We start from the raw sequence: 24,996 nt of genomic DNA on the forward strand, positions 1-24,996 counted from the left end.
GCATCTACTCCTCTCTAGGTCATATTAGTATATATTATATAGAGAGTTACTACCTTAGTAATTACCTGGGCTAAGGCGTTAAGTTTTGCCATTGCTCCTTGTTACACTTCCTTGCCTTCAAGGGGTATACAGATCTTCTGAGGTTAGCCTACGACCAATACAATGCGAATCGACATCCTGTAGAACCCCACGGTCGATCTCCTCTTCATCTTGCTGCAAGAGGGGGCCACATTGACACTTTCCAATATCTCATTAGCATGGGTTTTAATCCAAGGGATAAGGACGCAAAAGGGGATAGTCTGCTACACTACGCTTCCTCCGCAAGCTCATTACAGGTCCTTAACGCAGTGCTAGATATGGGTCTTCCGTTTTCACTGCAGAGTGAAAATTGGAGCCCCCTACACTGGGCTTGTAGGACCGGGAAGCCTGAGGTTGTAGAGCGACTGATTGAGGAAGGACTTCGCAGTGAATGTATTACCATCCTTCAGCCGGAAGGCCAATGGAGCCCTGCCTCTATCTCTATCTTCCATGGAAACGAAAAGATGCTTGAAGAACTTTCCACACCCTGTAAATCTCAGCTAGATATAGGAGCGGATACCGTGCGACTCTACGGTATTCGCCATAGAAATTATTCTTGCGATGGATGCTTTCATGTAAGTAGATATCTTGAAGTAGACCAACAAATCTCACATTAAACAAGATATTTACGGGCCGCGCTTCCACTGTCACACTTGTCCAGACTTCGATTATTGTTTTATGTGCAAGCCATTTTTTGATCATATACACGAGAGCCATGAATGGGAGCTTGTGGAGCCTTCCTTCGATTCTCCTGTATAGGAAAGTACTAGTACACGGATATATGTTTTTACGTTTGGGGATAAGGTTTAAGAGGAGGGAATTACTTTTGCTAGGCAAGAGGGTGGCTTGGCTTTAATACACTATAACTATTCTATATTGCGAAGCTACTTGCTAGGGACAAAGTTTTTGTGAGATGCCTTGACTGGTGCAGTTTTGCACGAGGGTCTGGGTGACATCATTCAACAAGTTGGAATAGCAGAGGAGGAAGGTTTTCAATATGATGGCAAGAGAACCCCCTCTGGGAAGCTTAAAAATGAACATGTTGAAGGGCTAGCCGGCCGACGAAGAATTTATTGGACCTAATCGAGGCAGTGTTGCCATGGGTGGGTGGCCGAATGTCACCTACAGGTGGGTAGGCTACCCAGTGTAAGGCTTCGCAATATAGTTGAGAGGACCATTCAACTTACCCAACCGCTGCCAACTGGACTCTAGCGTTCGCGTCACATCATGGACGAAAGATCTTGAAGGATTCGTGGCCATCATATTCGTGGGCGGGGACCTTGTATCGGTCCCTCAATTCAACACATTAGCGCCAAGACTAACTAAATAAGCCTTTTTGGCTCCGAGAGAAACTAGGACACTACCAATGACCAAAACAGGGTGGAAGGCTCTGAAATGTTGTGCATGGTGCAATTGATAAAGGATGATCGGCCTAAGTATTTTCTAATACGCAGTACCGGCCCTCCTGTAGTGTTGTAAAGCGTCTTCGCAATTATAGTAGAGTTTTATTAAGAAGGGAAGGCAGTGGACACTCGTCAGCGTGTCAGGATTCTCTTTCCTTGTTCCTTCTCCCTCCACTTCAGCGTCGATTCAGCTCGTCTACCTCCTAGTGCTTCCCGCGATGCTGCAGTACTAGCGTTAGGGTATTAAAGATTGTTAAGGTATAATGGCCATCCCAGTCTTCGATCCTCTCACTCGTTCTTACGGCTGTCATTGCTATACTCTCAGCGGTCTTACAGCATCCGACTTCGCTAAGTTGTTTAAACTATTACTACGCCTCCCTTTAATAGTTGTACAGTGCACAAGGTCTAGAGAGCGAGAGATATGCATCCGGAGACGCAAACCCTGTCCGCGTAATCTCAAGATCTCAAAAATTTAGCGTGGCCAAATTTGCATCACCCAATGTCGCACGTGACAATTGGAGCAAGTGGGACTACGTCACATGACGTAGTGTTTCACCTCAATATGAGCTAGTGCTGTAGTGCAGCAGTAGTCACTGTTTTAGTACTAGCGCATTCCTTTATTAAGACTAGCGTCATTTTGGTCCTTTGCTATACAGTTAGCTCGGAGCCCCCTCAAGCTCCTGAGACCAGACCTTACGCCTTTGCTCAATCGACTAGTTTGGTTCTCACTACCTGATTGACGACTCGCACCTCTTCATATGCCCTCTATCATCCATCAGCTCTAACCGTGCGATACCCTCGATGGATCAAGGATGCGAAGACTAAAGAAGTGGAGGTTTAAGTGGGGAAATCTAGTTCAAGGGCGCTCATGTAACTAATAAAGAGAGAGCAAGGATATAAGTCTTCAAGCGATTAAGTTATTGCTTTGCAGGTTCCGTGGTAAAATGTAGAAGGTAGGGGAAATAAGCTTCTATTGGGAGCGGATAAAGATGCCTAGACATGATATATAACGATTTTAAGACAGGAGTAGCAGTAAAAGAAGCCATCGCTAGAAGGGAGGCTAATCGGCCCGCACCAGCAAAAGAATTGTGAGCTCAAACTACTCTTGGACTAGCAAATCAGGTGAGTGAGGGTAGGTGCCAAGACTTTCGCTCACAAGTGGAGTCAACTTTGTTGCAGCTACGGATTATTGCAATAAAACATGGAGCCGATTTTGCGAGCTGCTTGTTCTGATGTCGACGTCTCACTGCTGCCTTCTCAGCTGTCGTCTGATCTCAGCCTTGTGCTCTCGAGAAGGCTGACCCGCGACGCCACCTCTGTAAACCATTGGCTCTTGAAATCAACCGGCCGTTCGGCCCACATTCCGTGATCAAGGGCAGGCGAAAGAACCCCCAATTAAAACAGCAATTGCTATCTACGAAGCCTGTTGAGATGCCTTATGGCAGAGGGCTGTGTGGGGTTCGCAAAGTTGCTGGCCAGAAAGCCGCACGAAAGCGCTGCGCCGTAGTCGCCTTGCCCTGGTTACAAATAGTACATGCCTAGACCGCCAGCCTCTCTATTGACTCCTTCCTTTGCTTTAAATGGTCGACAGAGTATTTAATTGTACATAATAGCCTTCCACATGGAGCCCTTCTCCGCGCTTGCAGTTGCTGCTGCGTGTATACAGTTCATAGACTTTACGGCAAAGGTTGTCACGCGCGGTGTTGCTACTTTTAACAAATCGAACTCAACCTCTAAGAAGGACGAGCTCGCTCTTGTTGCTGATCACCTACGGAAGCTGAACGAGAGCCTAGGGAGGCCAGGTAAAGACAACGATATCCAGGATGGCATCTTCAATGTTCGGGAGGCGTGTAACAAAATCGAATCAGATCTCACCAGTCTGCTTGACCAACTCAAGAGCAATTATAAAGTGAACCTTAACCCAACAGCCCATGGTACGTCTCGGAGATGGGCTAGTGTCCGGCATGCGCTGTTGAGCCACTGGGGAGATGATGAGACTAAAAATCTTGAACGGAAACTGGACACGCTGCGACAGGAGTTGATTCTTAATATCTTAGTTGAGCTCAGGCAGGTAGGGTCCTTCCTTTCTCGCACCCCTATACCTTCTTACCAGGAAACAGGGAAACAAAATATGCTCAAATCAAATCACTGCCGAGTAGCCCAAAGGAGCAGTCCACAAAACGCAAGATTGCGAGGCCAATTGGACAGGAGTTCCTACAGCAAGTAGACGAAAAGGATCGTTGGCAAAAGGACCTTGTGGAGGCTATTATGAATGGTGACGCCTTCCCCCCCATTCCCACGGAGTCCTCCCTCGATTCACAGGCGGTTGGATACTTTCTTGACAGTCTGATGTACGATGAAATGTTTGTTCGACATGGCCAAATTTCGGATGCCTTTTATGAAACCTTCAAATGGCTGTTCGAGGAAGGACCGCAACCACGATCTTGGGCCGACTTTAGAGAATGGTTGTGCAGTGGCGACGTGCCCGGAATATATTGGATATCTGCAAAACCTGGTTCTGGAAAATCCACACTCGTGAAGTACATCGCCTCGCACGAGCAGACAGAGCATGAACTTCGGAGATGGGCTGGAGAAACACCCTTGGTCCAAGCATCATTTTATTTCTGGTCTGGAGGCTCTGACGTCTATAAGTCCAGAGAGAGTCTCTTGAAAGCTCTTCTAGTCCAAATCTTCAAAACCCGGACCGAACTAATCCCAAGGTATTGCCCGAGACGCGCAGAGATCCACCGACTCTTTGGATCCTTTCCTATATCTTGGGGATTGGGAGAGCTTGACGATGTAATCCAAAAGCTAGTTCAAGATAAGAGTACCCAGTTCTTCTTTCTCATTGATGGCCTAGATGAGTGTATTGACAACCACGAGGAACTCGTTTCATCTCTACAGGAGCTGGCAAACAATAAAAATGTCAAGATCTGTCTCTCAAGTCGTCCTTGGCCTGACTTCGAGGACGCCTTCAAAGATGGACCTCATTTAATGCTCCACGAACTCACCGAACCGGACATTAAGCATTACGTACAGTCAAAGCTCGATGGTAGCAGCGGCTTTGCAGAATTAAAGATGCGAGATAGCAGCTTCGCTGGCAGGCTAGTGGACGAGATCACGAAAAAGTCTCAGGGTGTCTTTCTCTGGGTGCAATTTGTCGTACGAGCTATCTTGAGTGATCTCAGGAACAGGAAGCGCATTGAAATACTGGAAAGTCGGCTTCAAGAGCTGCCGGAGGAACTTGAGGATCTATTCCAAACATTGATCGACATGGTGGAAGATGACCTGAAGGAGGACGCGTACGAGCTCTTCGAACTGAATCGTGCAGCGCATGCTCCAATAACACTGCTCACTCTGTCTTTCGCGCATGAAGAAGGAAAATCACTAGGAGGAGGAAAGTCTTCATCCGTCACCAAATTCCGAAGGGAGAAGCTTGGCCTCCAGGAGAAAGAAGGCCGTTGCAGAATCATGAAAGGGAGACTGATGAGCCATTGTAAAGGGTTGCTGGAGGTAGTGGCTAGCTCAGGGACAGTCGCTGAAGATGACAGTAATGACTCAGCCCTTGAAGCCGATAACCTGGTGAATCCAGCGCCCAATATCAGCGAGGAGGATGAGCTGGCAGTGCGCGTAGAAACACTGGCCACATGTACAGTTCACTACATGCACCGAACCGTCAAAGACTTCCTCAAGAAACCTAACATCTGGAAAGCCTTCAACAGCGTCATCGCTTCAAGCAGTTTCGATCCATACGCTGCACTTTGCCGGGCTTCGATAATCCACCTGAAGACCTTCGACATTAATGTCATGAGGACAAGAATTTTCTGGGCCGCTGTTACAGATTCGCTTCACTACGCTGCATTGAGTGAGATTGAATCCCAGAATGCCCTTGTCACAGAGCTCGATGAGCTTGATAAGGTGGCTGATGAAATAGCACGCATGCCTTGGCCGAAAGAACCATCAGGAAACATTATCAAGCAGCACATTGGGATACCGCATCCAACCCAAAAGGTGCCTCAAAAAGTGCAAAACCGGCTCGAGGCAAGTTCACATTGGTCCGCTGCGCAAGCTAGAGGAGGAAGTAAACACTCTTTCCTCTGCCTAACGGCCCAATATTCTCTTTGCTCCTACGTCAAAAAGAAAATCGAACAAGGAACTCCGATCGAACAAGTACCTGAGTCGCGCTCCCTTCTCGATTGTGTGATACGAGACTACAACAGAGTCAGCGACCAGAAACCGCCACCGATTGACTATCCTCACAGAATCCGGATGATAGAACTCCTTTTAGAGTATGGCGACGACCCCCATCGAATAGACTCATATCGAGGAACGCCATGGATGCACCTCCAAGGCCAGATCAAGAGCGCTTCGAACCAGCAATCTCCAAAACTCCATGAACGCAGAAACTCCAAGGCTTTGCTATCTCGTCGTTCGCAACCAACTAGACCACCAACCTCTAGAATAGACCCCCAAAAGCTTGATTTCTGGTTTAGTACTGCTGAGTTGTTTGTTAAATATAGGCCGAATTGCTGGGGTGTTGATATTAAGGGTGTAACGGGAGGCGCTTTGAAAGAGTTTGACGAAGAACGAGCGGCAGCCCTAGAAAAGGCTATGAAGAAGACGAGGAGAAGTTTGTCGCAGATTTGGAGTGGGCTTGAGTGGAGAAGAAGTGGCACCTTGAAGGGAAGTATAAATGGGTCGCCGACGCCGAGTATCAAGACCTAAGAGCAGATGGTGCAAAAGACCAAATCAACCATAGGTTCGTACTAGCGAGTAAGACTGTCAGAATGGGTGTGAGGTTACCCAAAGAGCACCTCTAGCAGGAGCAGGGTCATCTTTCCGACTCTTTCTATCTCCATTCGACTGCAGACGTAGTACTCTCTAAGATATGCCTCTTGGTCCAGATGACGGCTGTATCCGCTCACGAAACTTCCACTCCTTATTCGCAGCTGCCTACCATTATCAATCTTATTTAGAACGTCTGCAAACAAAGACTCAGACACGCTCCTCTAAGCCACGCATTGAGCACGAGTTTAACGCAGTTCTACGTAATGAAGATTATGGATATCTTCCCTAGTCACGAAGATTGGAGCACATTATGAAGCCAACTCTATCCAGCCTCGTTGCCGGAGTGGTAGTAAGTCGGGAACGCAAAATTCCTTAGAAGGAAAATATTTACGCTCCAGCGAGCATCCTGCTGGTGGTCCTCTTAATTCAAGCGTGTGGGTTAACCGATAGAATTTAATCTACTTATGTTCCCCACCATGGTGTAACGTTGACATGCTGTAATTCTACTCTCTTCTAAGATTGTCATTTTCTCAGAATCCCCCGTTATCCAGGTTTCTCCATTCCTCTACTCAAGCCACCCAAGCTTCTCCTTGGGGGATATATAGACGGTAGCAGGTTCACAGTAAGGGTCGGGCATGATGTACCTTTGTAAGGCTTTGTGGGGGTAACAAGAGCCCTGGTGGATAAACAACAGTCAGGATCGTAAGGGAAAGAAGAGTCATTGGGAGAGTTCCAATGTTGGAAGGAGCGACCTCGGCAGGGACTACCTCGCGCCTCCCCGAGGTTCCATTGACTTGACCCTCGAAAGCTTTAGTAATACAGCGACAGGCGATGAAGCGCTTCTTAGCGTCTTTTCGGCCATTTATCGAGATTTCGTTGGGTCCGAATATGGACAAGATGCTCGTCAGAGAGAGAGAGTGGAGAAACACATTCGTAGATGAGAAGGGATCGGTGGGGAGTCCGCTCGTAAAGAAGTTTGAGACTACAGTCGCCAATTCGTTCGTATTTTATGTCAACAATCTTCCGCTAGCAGACCAATCATCCGAGGACAGATTCTTGGATATAACTCCAGAAGTGGTAAAGTCCAGTCCGGAGGGGCGCAGCAAGTAATCGGCAAGCTGCATGTAGCCAAGCTCTAGTTTAGCTTTGTTCACCCACGCAGTAGGATCCTGTCGTTTGTGACCAATCGCTGCCCCTACATCCTCTACTTGTAGCACCTTCGCATGCTACCCAGTCTCGGCTCTCTTCTTTGTGCCGCAGTTAAATCATTGACGAAGCACACGGTGCGCATAACATATACTACACAGCTTCGACAACCCTACAAGCTCATATAGTAGGTCGAAATCCCTGAAGGTGGAAGTCTTCCTGATCGTAGCTTAATTTGTATGGCGAGCTGCGTTAGCTGCGGTCTGAACGTTTCCCAACGGTTGTGGAGGTGGCTGATGAGTATTCTAAGTCTGAAGCAATGTCAGAATGGCTTTTGTCCAGGCTTGGGGATAATATAGTGTTGAGTGGGACTGGAGTGGGGATAGATTGCATGGGGGGTCCTTGTGTCGTGGATGGAGTGGAGGGTTGTGCGTTGTAAAAGTGATGCGGTCAGAAAGCTCTCATGGTCACCGTTGCAGTGCGTTATTACTTAAGTGACCTATCCGATCGCAACATTCACCTCGAATAACACCTGAAATAATGTTCGACGCCCCTAAGTGGATAGTGACGTCGCTTCCGCTCTTTCCTATCTGAACCTTTTGTCAACTCTTCTTGTAGACGATATTTGTGAGAAGTCCTGGGCGTCTAATAAGAAGTGCTTGTTACAGCCCATCAGCAGGTCATTCTTTCGGCTCCTCTCGGCGTTCACTATCTCCCATCTCGATCCAAGCGCATGTGGGCTCGGTCGGTTCTCTTTCCAAAAGCTTGCCTTTCTTTCTGAGTCCCTCATACATGGCCCATGTTCTTCCACATACAAGACACAGACTAAGATAAATTTCCCTTAACAGTCAGCCACAATGCCGAAAGGTGAATAGCGAGTGCGCTAGGGCTGAATTTGGTCCCGTCAAGAAACCCATACAAGTATAATCCTCCTGTTTCGTAGGTGAGGCATGAAATGCAGCCGCAGCCACCGAGCAGGAGCAGAAGGCAAGCCAGATGGCTACGAAATAATCAGATCTGAAAAGTTACATACATCCACCAGGGCATCTCAATCCTTGGGACTATAGTTTTGAATAATGCGAATGCGGAGTCTAGTGCGTGGCGAGTAATATTCGACCGTACTATCCAATTGCTCCGGCTTGAATTGGACGGCTCGGGAGATGATCGTTGCCAGCAGTGGAAATGTGAGGTTAGTGGGATATAGAAGGCCTCGCAATAATTGTAACTATCCCGGCCAGGTTTATACCATGTTCCTCCCTGCTGAGAGTATGAGAGAGGAGCGCAGGAAGTAGAAAGTAAGCATTTCATTGCTGAAATAAAAGAAAGAAACTCATCTTGTGTAACCGTAACCTTGATTATGATGCTGAAGATGCCATTTATTGCTATCGTCAAGACAGAAGCGATGCAACGTGTCGAATGGGTGACTGACTGGGAACAACGCATATATCGATTAAGAGAGTGGATACATTGCGGATGAAGTGGATGAAAGAAGGGAGAATCAAGAGGTGCTCAATAAGGGTCGTTGGCTGCGTGATTCTCTATAGACATTCCTATCTTTTCATGATGATTCCTGCGTCGAAGCTTTCCAGAGAGGGTTTTTGGACGAGGTTTGATGTGTTCGCCCATCAGTCCCCACAATCTCCACGACTAGGCCGAAAACGCGCCTAGTGCCACACATTCGGACCGCAACGAGACAGCCAAGAAGACCCCTGAAGCGCGCGCTCTCACGCTTGAACAACATGTGTGCCGCCCACGTCGTGCAAATTTCCCCTCCTCTTCTCCCGCCCGTTTTTCCGCTTCCCCATCTTTACCATGCGGCCCAAAGCCCAGCGCAGCAGAGCCTGCAACCAATGCCGGGACCGCCGGGTGAAGGTAAGCATTTACCAATCGTTCTATAGGCACATGTTAATAGCGACCGTCATTCAGTGCGACGAAACGCCTGAAGTCTGTCAGCAATGCAGACGGCTAGGACTGAAGTGCTCCGGGCCAGTGCAAGGCTCCGTGATTATAGACATGACAGATAAGGTCACTAAACCACGGCAACGGAAAAAGAGAGATCCCAAACCTTCAGCCTTGATTCGCGAGGATGTCATCAAGGAAAAGCCCATTACGAATCTGGCGGTGCGCAATCTAGATCGGATTGATTCTCCATCAACTTTGCAACTTGCCGTAGTTCCCAATCCGAATCCAGTCGTTGTCAGTAGACCTACGCTAGAAGGCGACGATGCCCTCACGGCAATTCGGTGGCGGTACAAATTGCCAATGCTCTTTCAACCGTCCCAACAAGATATTTTTGACACCGCCTTCATTTCACATTTTGTCGAACTTAACAGAGGAGTGCGATCCCAGAATGCAGGGATTCCTTGGATCAGTAGGGTACCGGACCTGCACAACTATTCGATCAAACCGGCATTGCGGTTATCTATACGTGCTGCATCAATGGCCTTCTATTCACAAGTTCACCAAGACGTATCTGTTTTGACGGATTCATACCGGTGGTACATGAAAGGACTCAACTACCAGCGCCAATCAATTTCGAGCCTCGATGGAAACAGTATTCCAAGCGATGACGCCGTCCTGGTTCCGATCATCCTAGGGTTGTATGAAGTGTATGCTGGTACTACCCCAACTAGTGTATTTCACCATCTGGCAGCAGCGACGAAAATTCTCCAGATGAGGGGCCCTAGCAATTGTAGCTCGGGCGTGTCATTACAGTTGTTCAAGGCAATGCGGGTCTCTGATGTAAGCGTATGCTTAATGCCTACTTGGTTACGTCTGCTCATTCTTCTCAGGCTCACAAGTCTCTCATCTTCAATCGACCATCTCCTCTATCTACCCCGGAATGGCTGACCCTTCCATTCATCGTACATCCGAAAAATGCGCACCACTGCCTGACTGACATCCTCCTTGCTATCCCAGCATGTATAGGTCTCTGTGGAAGGAGCGGCAGCCTCGCCGATTTCTTCTCAAGACCGATTCCGCATAGTGCTGATCTACAGCCTACCCGACAACGCACAAAACAGCTTCTTCGGGATATTGACGACTGGGCTGAGCGTTATCCTCACCTATGTTATGCTGACCCTATTGCCCAGATTGTGAATGCAGACATGTCAACATCTATTCTAGCAACAAACTCCTCCAACGCTCCCAAATCACCGTCGCTAATGCTTCCTGACACTTTTACTGCTCTGACAGCCGCAACCTTCTATGCAACCCGACTTACCCTCATACTTCTACGCGATAAGATTTCGTCACCCCCCGTTTCCCCAAACATAGCCAGGATCCGGACTGAGACTGTCGGAATTGCAGACGCGATATCACATTCAATATCTATCCTGCAAGTCGCCGCATTCATAGAATCAACACATCCCGTGGGATTTGACTTCATGCGGAGTGTTTTCCCGCTGGTCGTTGTGGGGCTATTGGGACCACAAGAACATGAGCAAAATCTGGCAAGAAACATGCTTGTGAGATGGGGAGAGCGTAGGGGTGTTGGTGGCCTCTGCGGCTCATGGGTCCATATTTGAGAATCCCGGATTCTAAAGCCCATTACTGAAGTACAGTTGCGGAGACTGTCTAATCTAATGGCTCCTCGACTTGAAATTCCGGTTTATAGTTGCTGTTCGGATAAGGTTCGCTCCCCCACGCCGCCCATACGATTCGGACCGAATGCCGAAAGCTTGTTATACACGTGGCTCATACTGGCTTGACCAATGCTTGCGCTTTCAAGAAATTCACATTATATTCAGGTCACTTATACAGAGGTTCTGTCGTCGACCTGTTGCCGCTGGCACCTTTCATCGTTACGCTTTACATTCCATATGACAATTTCCTCTCATACCCAAAATACCCCTCTCCCAGCGAATGTGGACAAATCAGTGGACTGATAACATGAATTTTTTTATTACGGCTGGAAAGCAATGGGGCGCACTACAGAAAGTAACTCGCGAGGGCTGCGCGAGGAACCTAGAGCGGCTTCACCCATTTGAGCATGTTTCCACCCTGTTCACGCCTCCCTCGCACTACCTCGACTCCCCAACCAAAAGAAAAGATAGCTCACACTACAAACTATAATGCTCATCGCCACCCCACCGGCCCACGGTGTCGTCGCATACTGCGCTAAATCGTTATCTGTCTTGAACAACACCAACCACCCTGCACCCATGCCCAAGCCAATCTGGTTTCTCTTACAATAGCACCTGTCATACACTCCAGTATACTCAAGAAGCGAAGAAAGAACAAGCCAGATTGTATTCAGTACCGCGATCATCTTACCAAGGAGACGCGTGGACACAGCCAGACCGCACAGAATCGAGTGCGCGGTGTTGCGCTCATAACCTTGTGGACCTGAAGGTTGAAGGCCAGGCGAACTGACTGACGCTCGACGAAAATCCATCGATGGAGCTTGACGATGCTCGCGTTGGTAGCGGAGCATTGCCGCGTGTGAGAACAATGCCGAAGCAGCGAGCAACATCCATGCGAGCGTGGCAGAAGCGCCGTAAAGGATATAACCCGCACTTCGACACCCGATACCTTTCGTTGGCGTGTAGTATGCGATCAGGATGCCAGGTCCAACCGTACCCCATTGAACGAACATGGCGACGATGCTAGCAACGAAGATGCGCTTCCACACGTCGGCAGTTATTTCATCCCACTCTGGATACGCCAGAATTTGGCCACGGTTCAAGTCTAATCCACAGTACTGAGCAGTCGTGTACGAGTCTCCGGCAAGGTTTTCCTCAGGCCTTCGATCGGAATTCCATGGTCTCAAGACAACCTTTTCCTGTGAAGGTTTGCAAGCCTGCCCTGTTGCAATACCATTCACTGTTTCTGTCAACGCAGACTCAATAGTCCGCGCCAGTTGCCACCAAGTAAAAACCCTAGCATAATTGAAGATCGGACCCCCATGCTTCTCATCGCCCATTATATCCGAACCCAGCCAACGAGGAAGTTCGAGATTCGTCACGGGTGGAACTTCGAAAGCAGCCTCGTTGGTCTGAACACGATGCGGTTGTAATGCGAGACCTGACCGCACCATGATGCCACGCTGCTCGCCTTTTTCCGTGATCGTGGCTTCTGATAGAATCGGAGGCTCCTTGGCTCGATATGCGGCATCTGCGCGAAGAGCTTCATCGATGGAGTCCGCGAAATTCTGCGTGCCAACCGTAACCCATCCCCAGATGACCGGGATCAACCACAGCCACAGGCTCCCACTACTCAACTGATTCGCTACAACTCGGTCTCCTCGGCTCTCGACGAACTCGCTTGAGACAGTGAACAGCCATGCAACTCCCGCAGCTAATATCTGAGCTACCAAGGAAAACGTCACCCCTCTTCTTGTTCTCCGCAGTCTCCTTTGCACACCACGCCACCATCCTTGATTCTTGGGGCCGACGATCAGACTACTCAACCACCCGCGCTCTTGACTTGCTCGTAATGGGACTTGCTGCGCTTCTTGGAGAAGATATTGGACTGCTTTTATGCGAACACTGAAATCGCTGTATTTGTCGTGGACTGCGCGTGAAAGGGCGGTTTGATGAAGAGCATGCCATCGCGTACTCAAGCTATATCGATTTAAGATGGTGAGTGATAGGGAGTATGTGATGAGGGCGGGCGATCCGACGGACATACACAACGACAGGAGATTATCCCACGGGGTACTCGTTTCATATGGAAGTTGGGCTGTAAGTGCAAGCCAGGGGAGCAGGTAATTGGAAAATGCGCTCGCAAAGGGTTGGAAATCAAAACTCTATCAATCATCAGCATTCACATCACCGACATGTTGCTTTTCCTCTTGATTTCTTGTTGTTAAATATGGGAAAAGACAAGATAGCATTAGAAAAGATATCACACACTTACATAAGGAACATGTTGCAAATTACAATATTGGTAACAATCCCCTATCGTCATACCCCAAGTCTCATTCGTGAATATTGACATCCGCCTACCTAAGGCATCCACGAGATGAATCAGGCCTCCCGTGAAGTTTTGGTCTTGTTGCAAGGGTAGTTGCTCGATACAGCGTGCGTTCCAGTTGTCGCGTGGGAGGTTCGCAACAATGGCGTTGACGTCCATCTTGCGGCTCGCGATGTCGCCACAGTGATTTACGGTCCGTCCAGATGAAGGGATATGTTCTTGTAGATACGGTCTCCCCTGCGGCTTATGCGGCTCTAGGGGGCCGAGTTTTATGATGCCAGTTCACAAGAGGACATTGCAACTCCCTCAGGGCCCCTCGCACGCCTAAAAAGCATGCGCGTGTTCACAAAATGGTCCCCTTAGGCGAAGTTGGTCACCGGCACTGAGGTCATTCGGGCAGCCTCATGCTTTGCAAGCCCCAGGACAGGGGGCATGACTCCAACAGTGTGGCTTGCATTTACGGATCCTAATAGGATTTGATTGGTGGATTGCAATGAATGAGGCGGGGATACGAGTTTGGTCAATCTGCTCAGCCTTCGTGTTCCGCATCAGCGTGAACACCAAATTGTGAGCGTCAGTTGCATTTTAGGGGTTGAAAGCGCGGGGTGTTGGTGATCCGAGGCTTTGAACTGAGAGAGGAGCTGAATCAAACACATAATTTCGCTTCTAGATGAATTCTAAGGGCTATAGATAATGATATGAACCCATTTTCAAGACGTGTACCATAGTTAAAAAGAGTTAGGCTAGCATCATCCATCGCGCTAACGAATCCACACAATGACCCCTTTCTTATCACAGACATTCGCATTGAAACGCACCTAAAAACTGGGATTTTCATCAAATACACCTTCTATTATGTTCTGAACTGCAAAGACTCCAATCTAGGTCCATTGGAAATACTACACAAGTCCGAGAAGACCTCCTCTTCTAGCCCTTCCGGAGCCACCCGTTTCTTCTCTCCGTATATCTCCTTGGCCCCTTCCTCTTTGCTCGCATTTGAGGCCCGCAAGCAGAGCCGGAATTATCAGTGCAGTGGGCCCGGTAAAAGCTATCGGCTGATGTCCCATCCGTATCATCCAGAAACCAGAGACAGGCTATGCGAAATCCATGCCCATTAGGATATACATCCCTTCGGCGACGCTACATCTCTGAGACTTGGTCCTCAATGAGACTACGTTGAGCGACTTCTCTATCTCGGAATGTAGCAAAGTTCTCTCCTATGCTTTCTTCATTTGTCCTATGACCAGGTTCTTCTTTAGATGGGCCCAATCGCCATTCAAAGGCTCGTCTCCACAGGAGTGGGTTTCCCACTCCCTGCGAACCGAGCAACTCCTCCACGGCAACTGCTGTCTCCGTGGTGTTAAGTTTTTGCGAAACTCTGCGGAAGGGTTCCCGTTCTGGGTCAGATATGGTAGAGACTGGCGGTTCGATGCCGAAATACTGTTGCCCGTATGAAGCCCATATTTTTGTCAACTTGGCTACGCGCTTCCGCTCCCAGGGACGATCCTGACAATACCTCACCGCCATCCACAGATGTTCTGAGTTTCTTTTAGGTCGGCTGTCTTTCGCTTCTAACCCCAGACCCAATTGCGGATAGGGCTGGCGTTAGATAATTGTTCTGCTGTGTGCGTTGAACTTCCCTAAGGTATTGACCTTCAGTGTTTTCCATTCCGGATACTTTGTCCAGGTATTCTGTGATTTCTAATATCTTGCCACTTTCTGGCATCTCCTCCCCCTAAACAACAGCAATAACTCCAAACTAGATAAATCAATATCTTGTCTAGACCCCCGATTGTTGGCCAAACCTTCAACAAATCTCTCATTTGTGCCAGATGAATCGTGGAACCTCGTCGAGGGCGGGAGTTTTGATGGAATAGGCTATTGATGCTGCTCATTGCTCAGGTCCTTCCATGCTCTGGTACTTCTTGCTGTGCGAGTCAGCGTGATTATTAGGAACGTTTTTCTCTTTGATCTCTGCCCGATCAGCCGCGAGTCTATCCTCCTCGCCCCAATCAACCCTACAGAGATCCGCCTGTGATGGAGATGGTGGATGGTCATCCATGTACTTGCTCCACTCTGTGTCAACTCCATAACAAATGCTGCAGTCGCGGACGCCTCCAGCAGAGTCGCACCCCCGCGCACCACCACAATAATCTCGATACTTGCTTTGGCCTGGCGAGTAGGCACATTTTCGGCAGCCTCTAGACACTGCACTCGAGCATCCCATGCAGTGGTAGCAGTGTTGGCAGTGCGTCGCCCCCTTCACATCTACACAATCGCACTGACCGCAGTCGTCAAACTTGCAATATGAGTGCAAGCAATCATGCTTAGGGTTCTGATGAAATGGTTAGTGAACTATTCAGTCCGGGATTCCAGTGCCCTACTTCGTGGGTAAGAATGTCGTGCTTGTCTCGTAGTAAAGCCATTCTTGACCAAATAGTATGTTGTATCTTGAGAGGAATATGTCGGCCACTTCTATGTTCTCTAGAGGGTATGAAGTAGGCAGCGTAGGCAAGATACTTCTATTTCTTTGAGTTGTTACCTGAAGTGTAGGAGTTTCAGGCAAATCGTCTAACTTGCCACGTGTGAGGCGCACGCTGTGGCGGGTCAGGGCCAGAATGACAGGAAGCTGACATAAGCGGCTGGCCCCTGGACGCCTAATTAGCCCTTGGCAACGCAGAGCCCTAGCAATAACCTAAAAACTACCTAAAACTCTATACCACTGCTGTAAACGGCTAGCACAGAAGCCTCACGTGCTGGACAGTGTACAGAGTGTAGGCCCTATACGTATGTACGGCTCAAATCACCTTGTACGGACCGTATGTACGGTTAGGAGTACTAACTGTTGGGAACACTGGGTTGATTCGGACGAAATTAAGCCCGGGATAGCAGTTGGGTAAAGATTAATGTATCTATCCCAAGAAACTTGGTCTGCGTCGTGAGGAACATAACCACTGCGTTTCCAAGTGTTCGGAAGCCTTTGCGGCATCGTCAGTTTCAGAGGTGCTATTAGATGGACTGGTTCTGCCATAGCCTAGTGAAGTATGAGGTCAGGCAATTCACTTTGAAGACACAAGTGCATAGCTCGGCATTCGGCTTCCACTATCGAAATTATGCTGGGTTGTGATGTACTGTTGCTCCTGGAAAGGGCCTGAGGTGCGGATCGGTAGCGGGCTTGAAAAGGAAGACATTTGCCATTGTCGCCCTTGCACCTCACATAATCAGTATGAAGATTTCGATAGCAAGCGGCGCCTTTTACACTTCCAAGGCTTTAAGTCCAGCTAAATCGTTAGTCACAGGGTAAAGACTGTAGTTAAGGGTCTGTGTTGCACGGATGGATCAGCGAAGCCCTTATCACTATAAATAGCCACTTACCTTTGGTAGTATGTTTACAGCGAGAATTAGAGAAGACGGCATTCCTTCCCTTGGCCGACGGTGCTAGAACCACGAGTTTGGTGCTTTGATCTACAGGGTGGTTGGTCCAAGAGGATAGGAGGATGCGTTCGTGGGAGGAAAAGAGCCCCTTCAAGCAAGTATATAGGGTTTTGACAGATACTTCGAATGGTAAATTCTCCATTGTTGGAGAGATATACTTAGTAGTTTCCGCAAATCCTCTTGAGCAAGTATTTTTTCGTAGAGAGAACGCCGGTTTTCCGAACAAGTGCGCAGAGGCCATCCTCGGGAGACAGTGCGAAGGGAAAGTGCACCTCCGGTGCTGTCATATTACTTTCAGTGATCTAGGCGGTTCGAAGAAGAGAAGACTCACCCTTGTCCAAGGATCATATCAAAGAGACGCTGAATAGGCAGTTTTCCAAGAAACTCCATTTTCAAGAGGTTCAAAATCTCGGCTTGGATAAGGTTTCGGATACCGCCGCTACATCAAATTAGCAGACGGAATAATTGTAGGGACCACGGGAGCAATGCTGCTCAAGCACAAGAACACGAACCCCAGGAGCTTCCGGTTTCAGTTAAATCGAGTGCGGCTGACACCTTCTGAAAGAATTGGTTTCCAACGGACATTCCAGAACCTCAACCTGCGTCCTGCCTCGATCTCGGCCATAGGCTAAGATGCAATGCCTATATAGCACGAGCCCGCACGGTGACAGAACCTCTGGTGTCTTTAGAAGACACCAGATGCAGAATGACGTATAGCGCAGCCCCACTGGATCCTTGTTTTACCCGAGGCGTGGTGGGCTGCAAGCACATGGTCGCGATGTACTGTCGAAGCTACATCTAGAAGCATCAGACCCGACTAGGTAAAAAGTGATAACTTTCCGGTCAGGCTGTATAATTGGATGTAGACTCAATTCGGCACTTCTCCCCAGTTCCTCCCAAAAGAGAAGCTTGAAAGGTATGCACCTCGTGCGAATACCCTTCCGTTCTAGAGCCGATGGCCTTTTGCTACGTGACCATTGTGGACATTCACACACCGTAAGAGGGTGGATGTGAGGGGAAAATTTGTTGAAACTGCATACTGTTTAGATGGGGATTGCAGATGCGGCGGAACCCTGTCACGCACAAAGTACAAGGCCAGTGTCGATCGCAGAATACTTTCAGGACGGAGTCTATCTGTGGTATCTTTGCCTAGTTAGTAGATATTAATTTTATTGTTCGGTATTATCAATCAACCCAATCTTGAAGATTATTTCGAGTGGTGTCTAGCACGATGCTTGAAGCAATAAGAAGACTCACCTTCTCGAAGATTGCCGAGGCTATTGGTCTTGGAGGTTGTTGCACCATAAGAATAGCTAGTGAAAATATACCCTCCGCAAATGTTGTCGATAGATGGGAGTTCAAGTATGAAGGTCGAATACAGTCCAAAGGCAGTTCAATGGTTGCACAGAAATGATCAAGAGCATAATTAAGATACTCCTGGAACTCAAATATATCAAGAGACATTCATAAATTAGTTTTCTGATCCTCTCAGACGGAACATACGTGCTTTATTTCGTTATAGAGTTTCTGCGCTTGTGGGCAGCCGCACTACCTAGCCAATAGGAGAAGATCAGCCAAATCGCCTTCGCAAAAAGGCAGTTATGCAACGTCTTAGGCAAAAAACACACTCACCCTTATGGAACTGTAGTAGCACAACATGAGACTCTCCAATGTGTTAATGGATTTGTCACGCTTCCTCCAAACCACTGCATGCCGAGCGAATTCAACATTTCCATCTATTGTGTTTGCCAATGAATCGAAGAGAAGACTGGTAAAAGTATTCACATCCCAGAGACAGGAATCAAAGCTGCTTTTGGCTTCTTTCGGCCCAATTATCAATTCTAGCGCAAGGAAGGATGGGTTGATTTTGTGTCTTCTCGATCCCCACTGACCCCCACTCCAGGAGCCTTTCAAAACACCTTCGATCGCTCAGGCTCAGAATCTTACCATTTTTTGTCACCCAAAACAGTGAGTGGCATACCTAGAATTGCGATATACAAAGATCGCAACATCTGAGAACGGGAACAAAATTCAAGGGTACAGTTGTCTAGCAGTGAACTGTCTTGTGTGCTTCAATTTAGACTTCATCCAAATTATCTCGCGTTCCGTACATTGATGGCCATCCAAAAGGCATGTTGTAGTCAAGGGTTTAGAGGTTGTCTGTCTTCCCTTAACGCTTTTTCCGTGGCGTCGTTGTTAATGGTTCTCCTTCGTCAGCGTCTAAGCCTTCACAATCAGCATAGAGAATGCAGTGGCGTGATTGTATGGTAAAGGGATCGACGTAGAGATGGATGGCTTCAGAGGTTGGGAGGTCCTGACCTAAAGTTCCTAGAACGGAAGTAATCGTACTATTCCCGGCACCAGTTTGCCCAACAAAAGGAAACGAGGCTTGGAATTGGGTTGCTGTTCGGCCCGCTCTAACGACAATTCTCAAAAATATTCTGCTGCTTCGATGGTTTCCCATATCCTGAATGAACGTCGTCTGAGTATCTCCCATAGACTGTTAATATTGACGGCTGGCCATCTTCCACGTCTTGGTCAGTTCCTTGGAGTGGCAGAGGAATAATCTAGTCTTTTTATTGTAGCAGGAAGGGTGGGTAACATATGGCTTTCGAGCACCCTATCATTATGCGTCGTGGAGAGCAACTTGTCAATGCAACCTGCCAACAGTAAATCCGTTTTCTCATGAGGTACCTTCCCGGGTGCCAGCCGTTTCTTCTTATGAACAAGTTGTCGGTCCCAGCATTTTCCGCACAAGGTGCACTGACAGACATTGTAAAGGAACAACTGTCGGAGGCGTTCCCCGCAACCATCGCAGCCCTCACAGTTCGGTGTCTCATCGTCATTAATGTCGTGATTTCTGTGCCTTCTATTTCTTCATTCTGTGGTATTTCGTTCTCCCCGGTAGGTCTGGACGAGCATGTGATAATCTCATAGCCATGCATAGTGGGGGTAAGTCAATATAATGAGCATAGTACTGTAGGGCATTCGTTGTTTATTCTCGCTTGAGACTTACCCACCTGCGAGACAGATACACATCCGTCATTTTCCACTATTTAGAGGAGTGCTTATCAGTCGACGATGATCGCGTTAGGGCAGCTAAATACCTGCAATCGCCACATACTTCGCACTGGGCTCCGGGCAGGAAATCACGCAGAAATGAGACCTTCTTCTTCCAATTAAAACTGTGGACCTGCATTAAGTCTCAATCTTTTGACTGGACACCTCATCTAATTATTTATTTTTTTCAGCGAGATGTACATCTTACCATCGTCAGAACTATTCTCTGAACCCATACGAGCGACGAGAAATCTTTTTTTTAAAAGTTCTTTCTATTTACGTTCTCTTCGCTTCCAGAGAGAGGCTTAGCAGATTAAATATATGCTCATTATCTTCTAGAATACGTGCTCGCAAGCGAAAGCAAGGCTCTCCTTGCCTAGTCGCCTACCTAGTTAGTCACCATGACAGGCCTTACCGGATCGTAGTATTCAACCTCTAAAATCGGTGTATAGGGCTCTTCTAATGATACTTCATGCTCTGGTCCGGTTGCTAATGTAGCCTTGCAGGAGACACGACTTATTGAAGAAATGATGTATTGTGGACTGAGGATCAGAGGAGCTACTTTACGATTTATATAAGGCGAGACTCCAAGTCTAAGGTTGTTTAAGCAGCCCATCGTAGAGCTCTCCGGCTTACAGCTACGTTGAAGCAACCATCTCTAGGACTTCTACGTACCGGAGAAGCTAGGCTTCTGGCTTCATTTCGGCCCAGAAAATTAGTTGTGCGTGACGAATATTTTGCTTCAGTAACTTTCTTGCCTCACTTCTTAGCTTCATAGAGTTCAATCTCGAGGCCAAGTAATGTAAGTATTTTCCGATTTGTGTAGTAATCTGCAGAATGACACTGAAGAGGCAAACGGCAGTGCTAGTTGACGAACTAGTGACTAGTTTGCCCTAGCTATCTGTTCCTTCATATGATAATATTAGGGCGGACTCGGTCTGACGACTCACCTGATTAATAGTCAAACCTCATCAGAGTGAGTGGAAATCCAGTCTAACCTAATCTGGACTTCACCCAGACCTGCTGAATAGCGACAATGTAGTCCTATTCGAGCGGGCGAGCACTCAGAAACATCGGAATATTGATATCCAGCAGCTCCCCAGAGTCCCCGAACCAGACTTGCCAACAAGCAAGTCAAGTTTACTGTCAGGGAGAAGTGTTGTGCCCATTTAGGACGCATTAAACCTATACAGGAAGGTCGCTAACCCAAGTAGGTAATCAATCAAGTCAAGTTGGACTTTAGAAACGCTACAAACTTGCTTGTTTACAAGTTTGCCCTTAACAAAGGATAGCCACTCAGCTCGGAGCGCTCCCGGAGCTCTCGTGAAAGCCCAGTCAACTCTCTTACCCCTCCCAGGACTCTTACCAACACCATGCTAAGCTTAGTGAATAGAGACATTAAAAGCGATTGACTCACACGGACGACTTATATCGTATCCCATCCCGTAACGCGAAATACTTCGTAACACACACTCAACCAACATTCATCAACTCTTAATTGCCTCGAACTCTATAAACATAGCTCTAATCGGTGGAGCTAGAGATGAACGAAAAGTTAGAACTAAAACTTAACTAAATTTCTATATTATAAAAGCCACTAGGCCACACACTCTACGGCCTTAATAGAAGCTAATAGGCATATATTATAGCTTAATTCTCAATTTCTACCATCGATTATTAGGTAGTTTTTAAGATATGAAAATGTGAAACTTCGGTTTCTAGGTGTATTTTAAGGAGCGTGGTTCCCCTGTTCAATATGTTACTTTGATGGCCGGGGTTCCTAATGAGTTGTAAGTTTTGCCGCTGCTTTCAAATTATAGCGCCAATACATCGAACTTTCATAAATCCATTTAAGTGAGCATATACGAGACCGTGGTTCTTTAGAAAGTTTATCCATGTCTAACTAACTCTAGCAATGTGAGTCGAGTATTTCAAGATATAAAGGACCTGAAAATGTTATACCTAAACTTATGCCATACTCGCCCTCTATTTTATTACTCTATGCGCATCATGGTAGAGGATCAACAGACCATGAGTTATATACGCCAACTACAACCTCATTTCCGTAATCTGGAGGGCAAAATCTGCAAGGCTAACATAAGCGTTTACAAAGTCCTCAATAGAGCATGAACGTAAGAAGAAGGTGAGATCAGCACGCGGCCAAGTGCTCCAGACAGCTTCTTTTTTTGCTTCAGTTTGGTGCCTTAGAGGTTGATCTTACGTTGGAGATTGATGATATCTTGAACGCTTGGGATTGGTGCTTGGCGACGATGTATCGATAGTAGGAGTGGGAATTTTTTTTTTTGGTTGACTAGGCTTGCCTGGGTTGAAACTTGGGGGAGGGTTAAATGTGGAGCCCATACTGGTGGCTCTTCTCTCTCGATTGCCGCTTCCAACTTCGTGCCTTCTATTTCGACCAGTAGGCTTGGAAAAATCTAACCATGGGCAAGTAGGACATTCTAAGGAATTTTCTCACGTGTGTGGGCGCTTTTCGTAGATGAGGCATAAAACGATAGACTTTTTGCGCGAGGGAGTTGTACTCAATGCCTTATGCGGTAACTTAGAGGGCCACAAAAACTTCTTGCAATAAGGTGGATACAGGTGTCACGTGTTATTTGGCTTGCGGCCTTGGAACCAGTACGATTTTGTGTGAGTCTTTCGACTTCGATAGAGTACGCTTTCATCGTAGTGTTCCAGCTTGGAAAATGGAATACGAAGCCTGAACACTAGGCTGGGATTGCCTGCAATGGTGAGTTAAAGTCAACACTGGGTGGTAGATCCGATCTAGTGGAGGAAACGACATTTCAGATTCTCATAATTAATGATGCAGTTGCGCTATCCTCTTTTGTAGGTGTACACCTCTCACTATATTTAGTCGCCTCTAAACAGCACTGCCCTCAATACTTTTTGCACTACGACTTCATTCACGACTCTACTTTCAGAACGATTGTCATTTGTCTCCCCGCCCTCCTTACCTCATGTCTCCGCCAGCCCCATTCTGCTTTGGGATTTTAAGCCGTGCCCCATGGCTGCCAATATTAGTCCGAACCAGACGTTGTGTTCCCCACAAGAATCAATACTGTAGCCCAAATCACGAAAGCCTCTCAATAACCTCTTCCGTGGTAATTACATCCCCATACCCAAAAGCCCAAGCCTTCAGTCCCCGCTCATGCTGTTCCTTCTCCTTACTTCCCGTGGCATCGCTGACCATCCAAGTCTCGAATCCCCGATTGAACGCACCCCTGCCCGTGGTATCGCAACAACAATCCGTCATCACGCCTGTAATAACAACTCTACCAACGGCCCGTTTCTTCAGCTCTTTTTCGAGCCCCGTATTGATAAAGCTGTCGTACGTATTCTTCGCAATGACCGGGGTATCTCCAGTCACAAGGTCTGCAATGGCAGGAATGAGTTCCCACTTTGGAGTCGAGCTATGTATGGAGCCATCGACGCCCCATTTCCTAACGACTTGGTTGGTGATGGGGGGAGTGAAGTCGGCGGGCGGATGTCCGTGCTGGGTTAGGATTTGCGGGAGGTTTTGTTGGGTGAAGAACTTCGACAGCTTGAGGATATTTGGAAGGGCAGTGGTAGTCATGGGGAGAAAGCAGTTCTGCATGTCGATAATGAGGAGTGCGGTTTTAGTTGATGCGGCCATGTTGGACGAGGATGGAGACTGTAGAGGGAGCAAAAGGTCTGTTGTCAGCGTTATTGTGGGAGCTGTAGGAGAGGATTAGTGATGCTTGCTTTGGGCAATGCTTATTTTGGTGATCAGGATGATGTTTGGAGGAGCTTGGCTCCGGGCTACGACATTTGCCTTGGTCGTAGAATATATTTGGAGTTTTGTGAAGGAAATTTCGCGTGATGTGAGATGAGGAGTAACAGCTAAGTGCTAAGACTTATCTTGGCCAATCAGATATCGCCTCTCAATACTCTTCCACCACTTTACACTTGACTCTTTACTTGAGAAGAGGAGACACAATTTCATGCTCTCAGACTGCACATCTCCAATCACACGCTTGTATGATTCCGGTCAACGCTCTCAGCACACAACAAAGAGCGTGCTCGCAAAACGCCGGATTCAGTAAAGATCTCGGGCCTCTCAACGACTGACTTGACTTCACGATGGCTACTTTCCCACGAATCGTCCCACGGTTCGGGGGTACGACCCCACCCGCCCAAATCGTCGCCCGCCGAATCTAGCCAACCTGTTGCCGGGATAACCGTAATTTTGAAAACCCTAAACCAGCAGACCCTCCATGATCATGTCTAAAAGGAATGGCTCTATATATTCATTGCCCCAACTCTCATCCTGACATAGTGGTGTGTTAGGTAGCAGACTGGGCGCAATGTAAAAATGCACGAACGCAAGAACGCTCTCTAACGAAGGGTAGACGAGTTATGGAATACCGATAGTTGGGCTACGCTTTCTGTAATCAGTGAGTACTATGTTGAAGGTAAGATCCTCTAGGTCCCGTACGAGATTAGAGACGTGGTAGGTCAATACCTAGACAAGACATATTTGAAGCAATTGGCCCGCACGGAAATCTTACCCCTGTACATCTAGGGAGATACGTCTGAAATGTTGGCTTCCCGGATACTAAAGTACACCGAGAGCAAGCGGAGACCGTATCTCTATCTCATGGTTCCAACGTCCGGCAGCTTGTTGGAACTTGATAAGTCTAGATTGAACTTCTTGACGAGCCTGGGATTTTAGAAGGAACATGCTACCCGAGTCAAGATGTATGAAGAGGAAGGTTGGCCGAAATTGAGCCTTTCGAGTGTGGAGCGAAGTCGTGGTTTCCGTTCCTGCTGCCGCTAAAGCGAGACCAAATTCTTCATGCAGATGAAGCATGGAGATAGATAAGAGTCGCTGGGTTGGGGACGGGCGATGTGAATTGCTGGAACAGAATTAAGTCGCCGTTGGAGGCGTCGAGGCAAGAGATTATACACTAGTGAGGTTGGATAAGTTTGTTTACGAGCTTGCGGTCTCTCGGGCTGTGGAAACGTCTGAAAAAGAGATGAGATGACTGGAGACATTCGCGGACGTTTGCAGACGTGGTAGGATGTGAATGGTAGATGGGGATATCCATGACTGCCATTGATGACATCAAAAGATTGGGCAGGAGAGGTGACTGGCACTAGTAGGGCGAGAACCAATGGGTACTTGGTG

General features: G+C 47.7%; 6 protein-coding genes across 6 annotated transcripts; 2 read left to right on the forward strand and 4 right to left on the reverse strand.

Annotated features, from left to right (window-relative positions):
- Nucleotides 1-3,102: 3,102 nt before the first annotated feature.
- BDR25DRAFT_366286 (uncharacterized protein) lies at nt 3,103-6,288 on the forward strand (the record flags this gene model as incomplete). Its single annotated transcript, XM_033696945.1, has 2 exons — nt 3,103-3,552; nt 3,651-6,288. 2 exons carry the CDS (start codon nt 3,103-3,105, stop codon nt 6,204-6,206), a joined length of 3,006 nt encoding a protein of 1,001 aa, XP_033549153.1. The 3' UTR covers nt 6,207-6,288.
- A 1,842-nt stretch (nt 6,289-8,130) lies between these two features.
- Nucleotides 8,131-8,639, reverse strand: BDR25DRAFT_366290 (uncharacterized protein; the record flags this gene model as incomplete). The annotated part of the gene is made up of 2 exons (XM_033696946.1): nt 8,131-8,415; nt 8,449-8,639. Coding segments are annotated over 2 exons (366 nt in total), but the record flags the coding sequence as incomplete, so codon positions are not given.
- A 789-nt stretch (nt 8,640-9,428) lies between these two features.
- BDR25DRAFT_283707 (uncharacterized protein) lies at nt 9,429-10,942 on the forward strand (the record flags this gene model as incomplete). The annotated part of the gene is made up of 2 exons (XM_033688072.1): nt 9,429-10,157; nt 10,208-10,942. 2 exons carry the CDS (start codon nt 9,429-9,431, stop codon nt 10,940-10,942), a joined length of 1,464 nt encoding a protein of 487 aa, XP_033549155.1.
- Nucleotides 10,943-11,421: 479 nt separating this feature from the next.
- BDR25DRAFT_220237 (uncharacterized protein) lies at nt 11,422-13,490 on the reverse strand (the record flags this gene model as incomplete). Its single annotated transcript, XM_033684997.1, has 4 exons — nt 11,422-11,753; nt 11,826-12,389; nt 12,441-13,164; nt 13,269-13,490. The coding sequence occupies 4 exons, from the start codon at nt 13,488-13,490 to the stop codon at nt 11,422-11,424; spliced, it is 1,842 nt and encodes a 613-aa protein (XP_033549156.1).
- Nucleotides 13,491-18,936: 5,446 nt separating this feature from the next.
- On the reverse strand, nt 18,937-19,711 carry BDR25DRAFT_353342 (uncharacterized protein; the record flags this gene model as incomplete). The annotated part of the gene is made up of 4 exons (XM_033695154.1): nt 18,937-19,154; nt 19,189-19,333; nt 19,386-19,553; nt 19,592-19,711. 4 exons carry the CDS (start codon nt 19,709-19,711, stop codon nt 18,937-18,939), a joined length of 651 nt encoding a protein of 216 aa, XP_033549157.1.
- A 3,206-nt stretch (nt 19,712-22,917) lies between these two features.
- Nucleotides 22,918-23,481, reverse strand: BDR25DRAFT_283710 (Isochorismatase hydrolase; the record flags this gene model as incomplete). The annotated part of the gene is made up of 1 exon (XM_033688073.1): nt 22,918-23,481. One exon carries the CDS (start codon nt 23,479-23,481, stop codon nt 22,918-22,920), a length of 564 nt encoding a protein of 187 aa, XP_033549158.1.
- Between the last annotated feature and the right edge of the window lie 1,515 nt (nt 23,482-24,996).

Source organism: Lindgomyces ingoldianus, assembly GCF_010093535.1.
Source record: "Lindgomyces ingoldianus strain ATCC 200398 unplaced genomic scaffold BDR25scaffold_11, whole genome shotgun sequence".
In the NCBI taxonomy this organism is placed as follows: domain Eukaryota; kingdom Fungi; phylum Ascomycota; class Dothideomycetes; order Pleosporales; family Lindgomycetaceae; genus Lindgomyces; species Lindgomyces ingoldianus.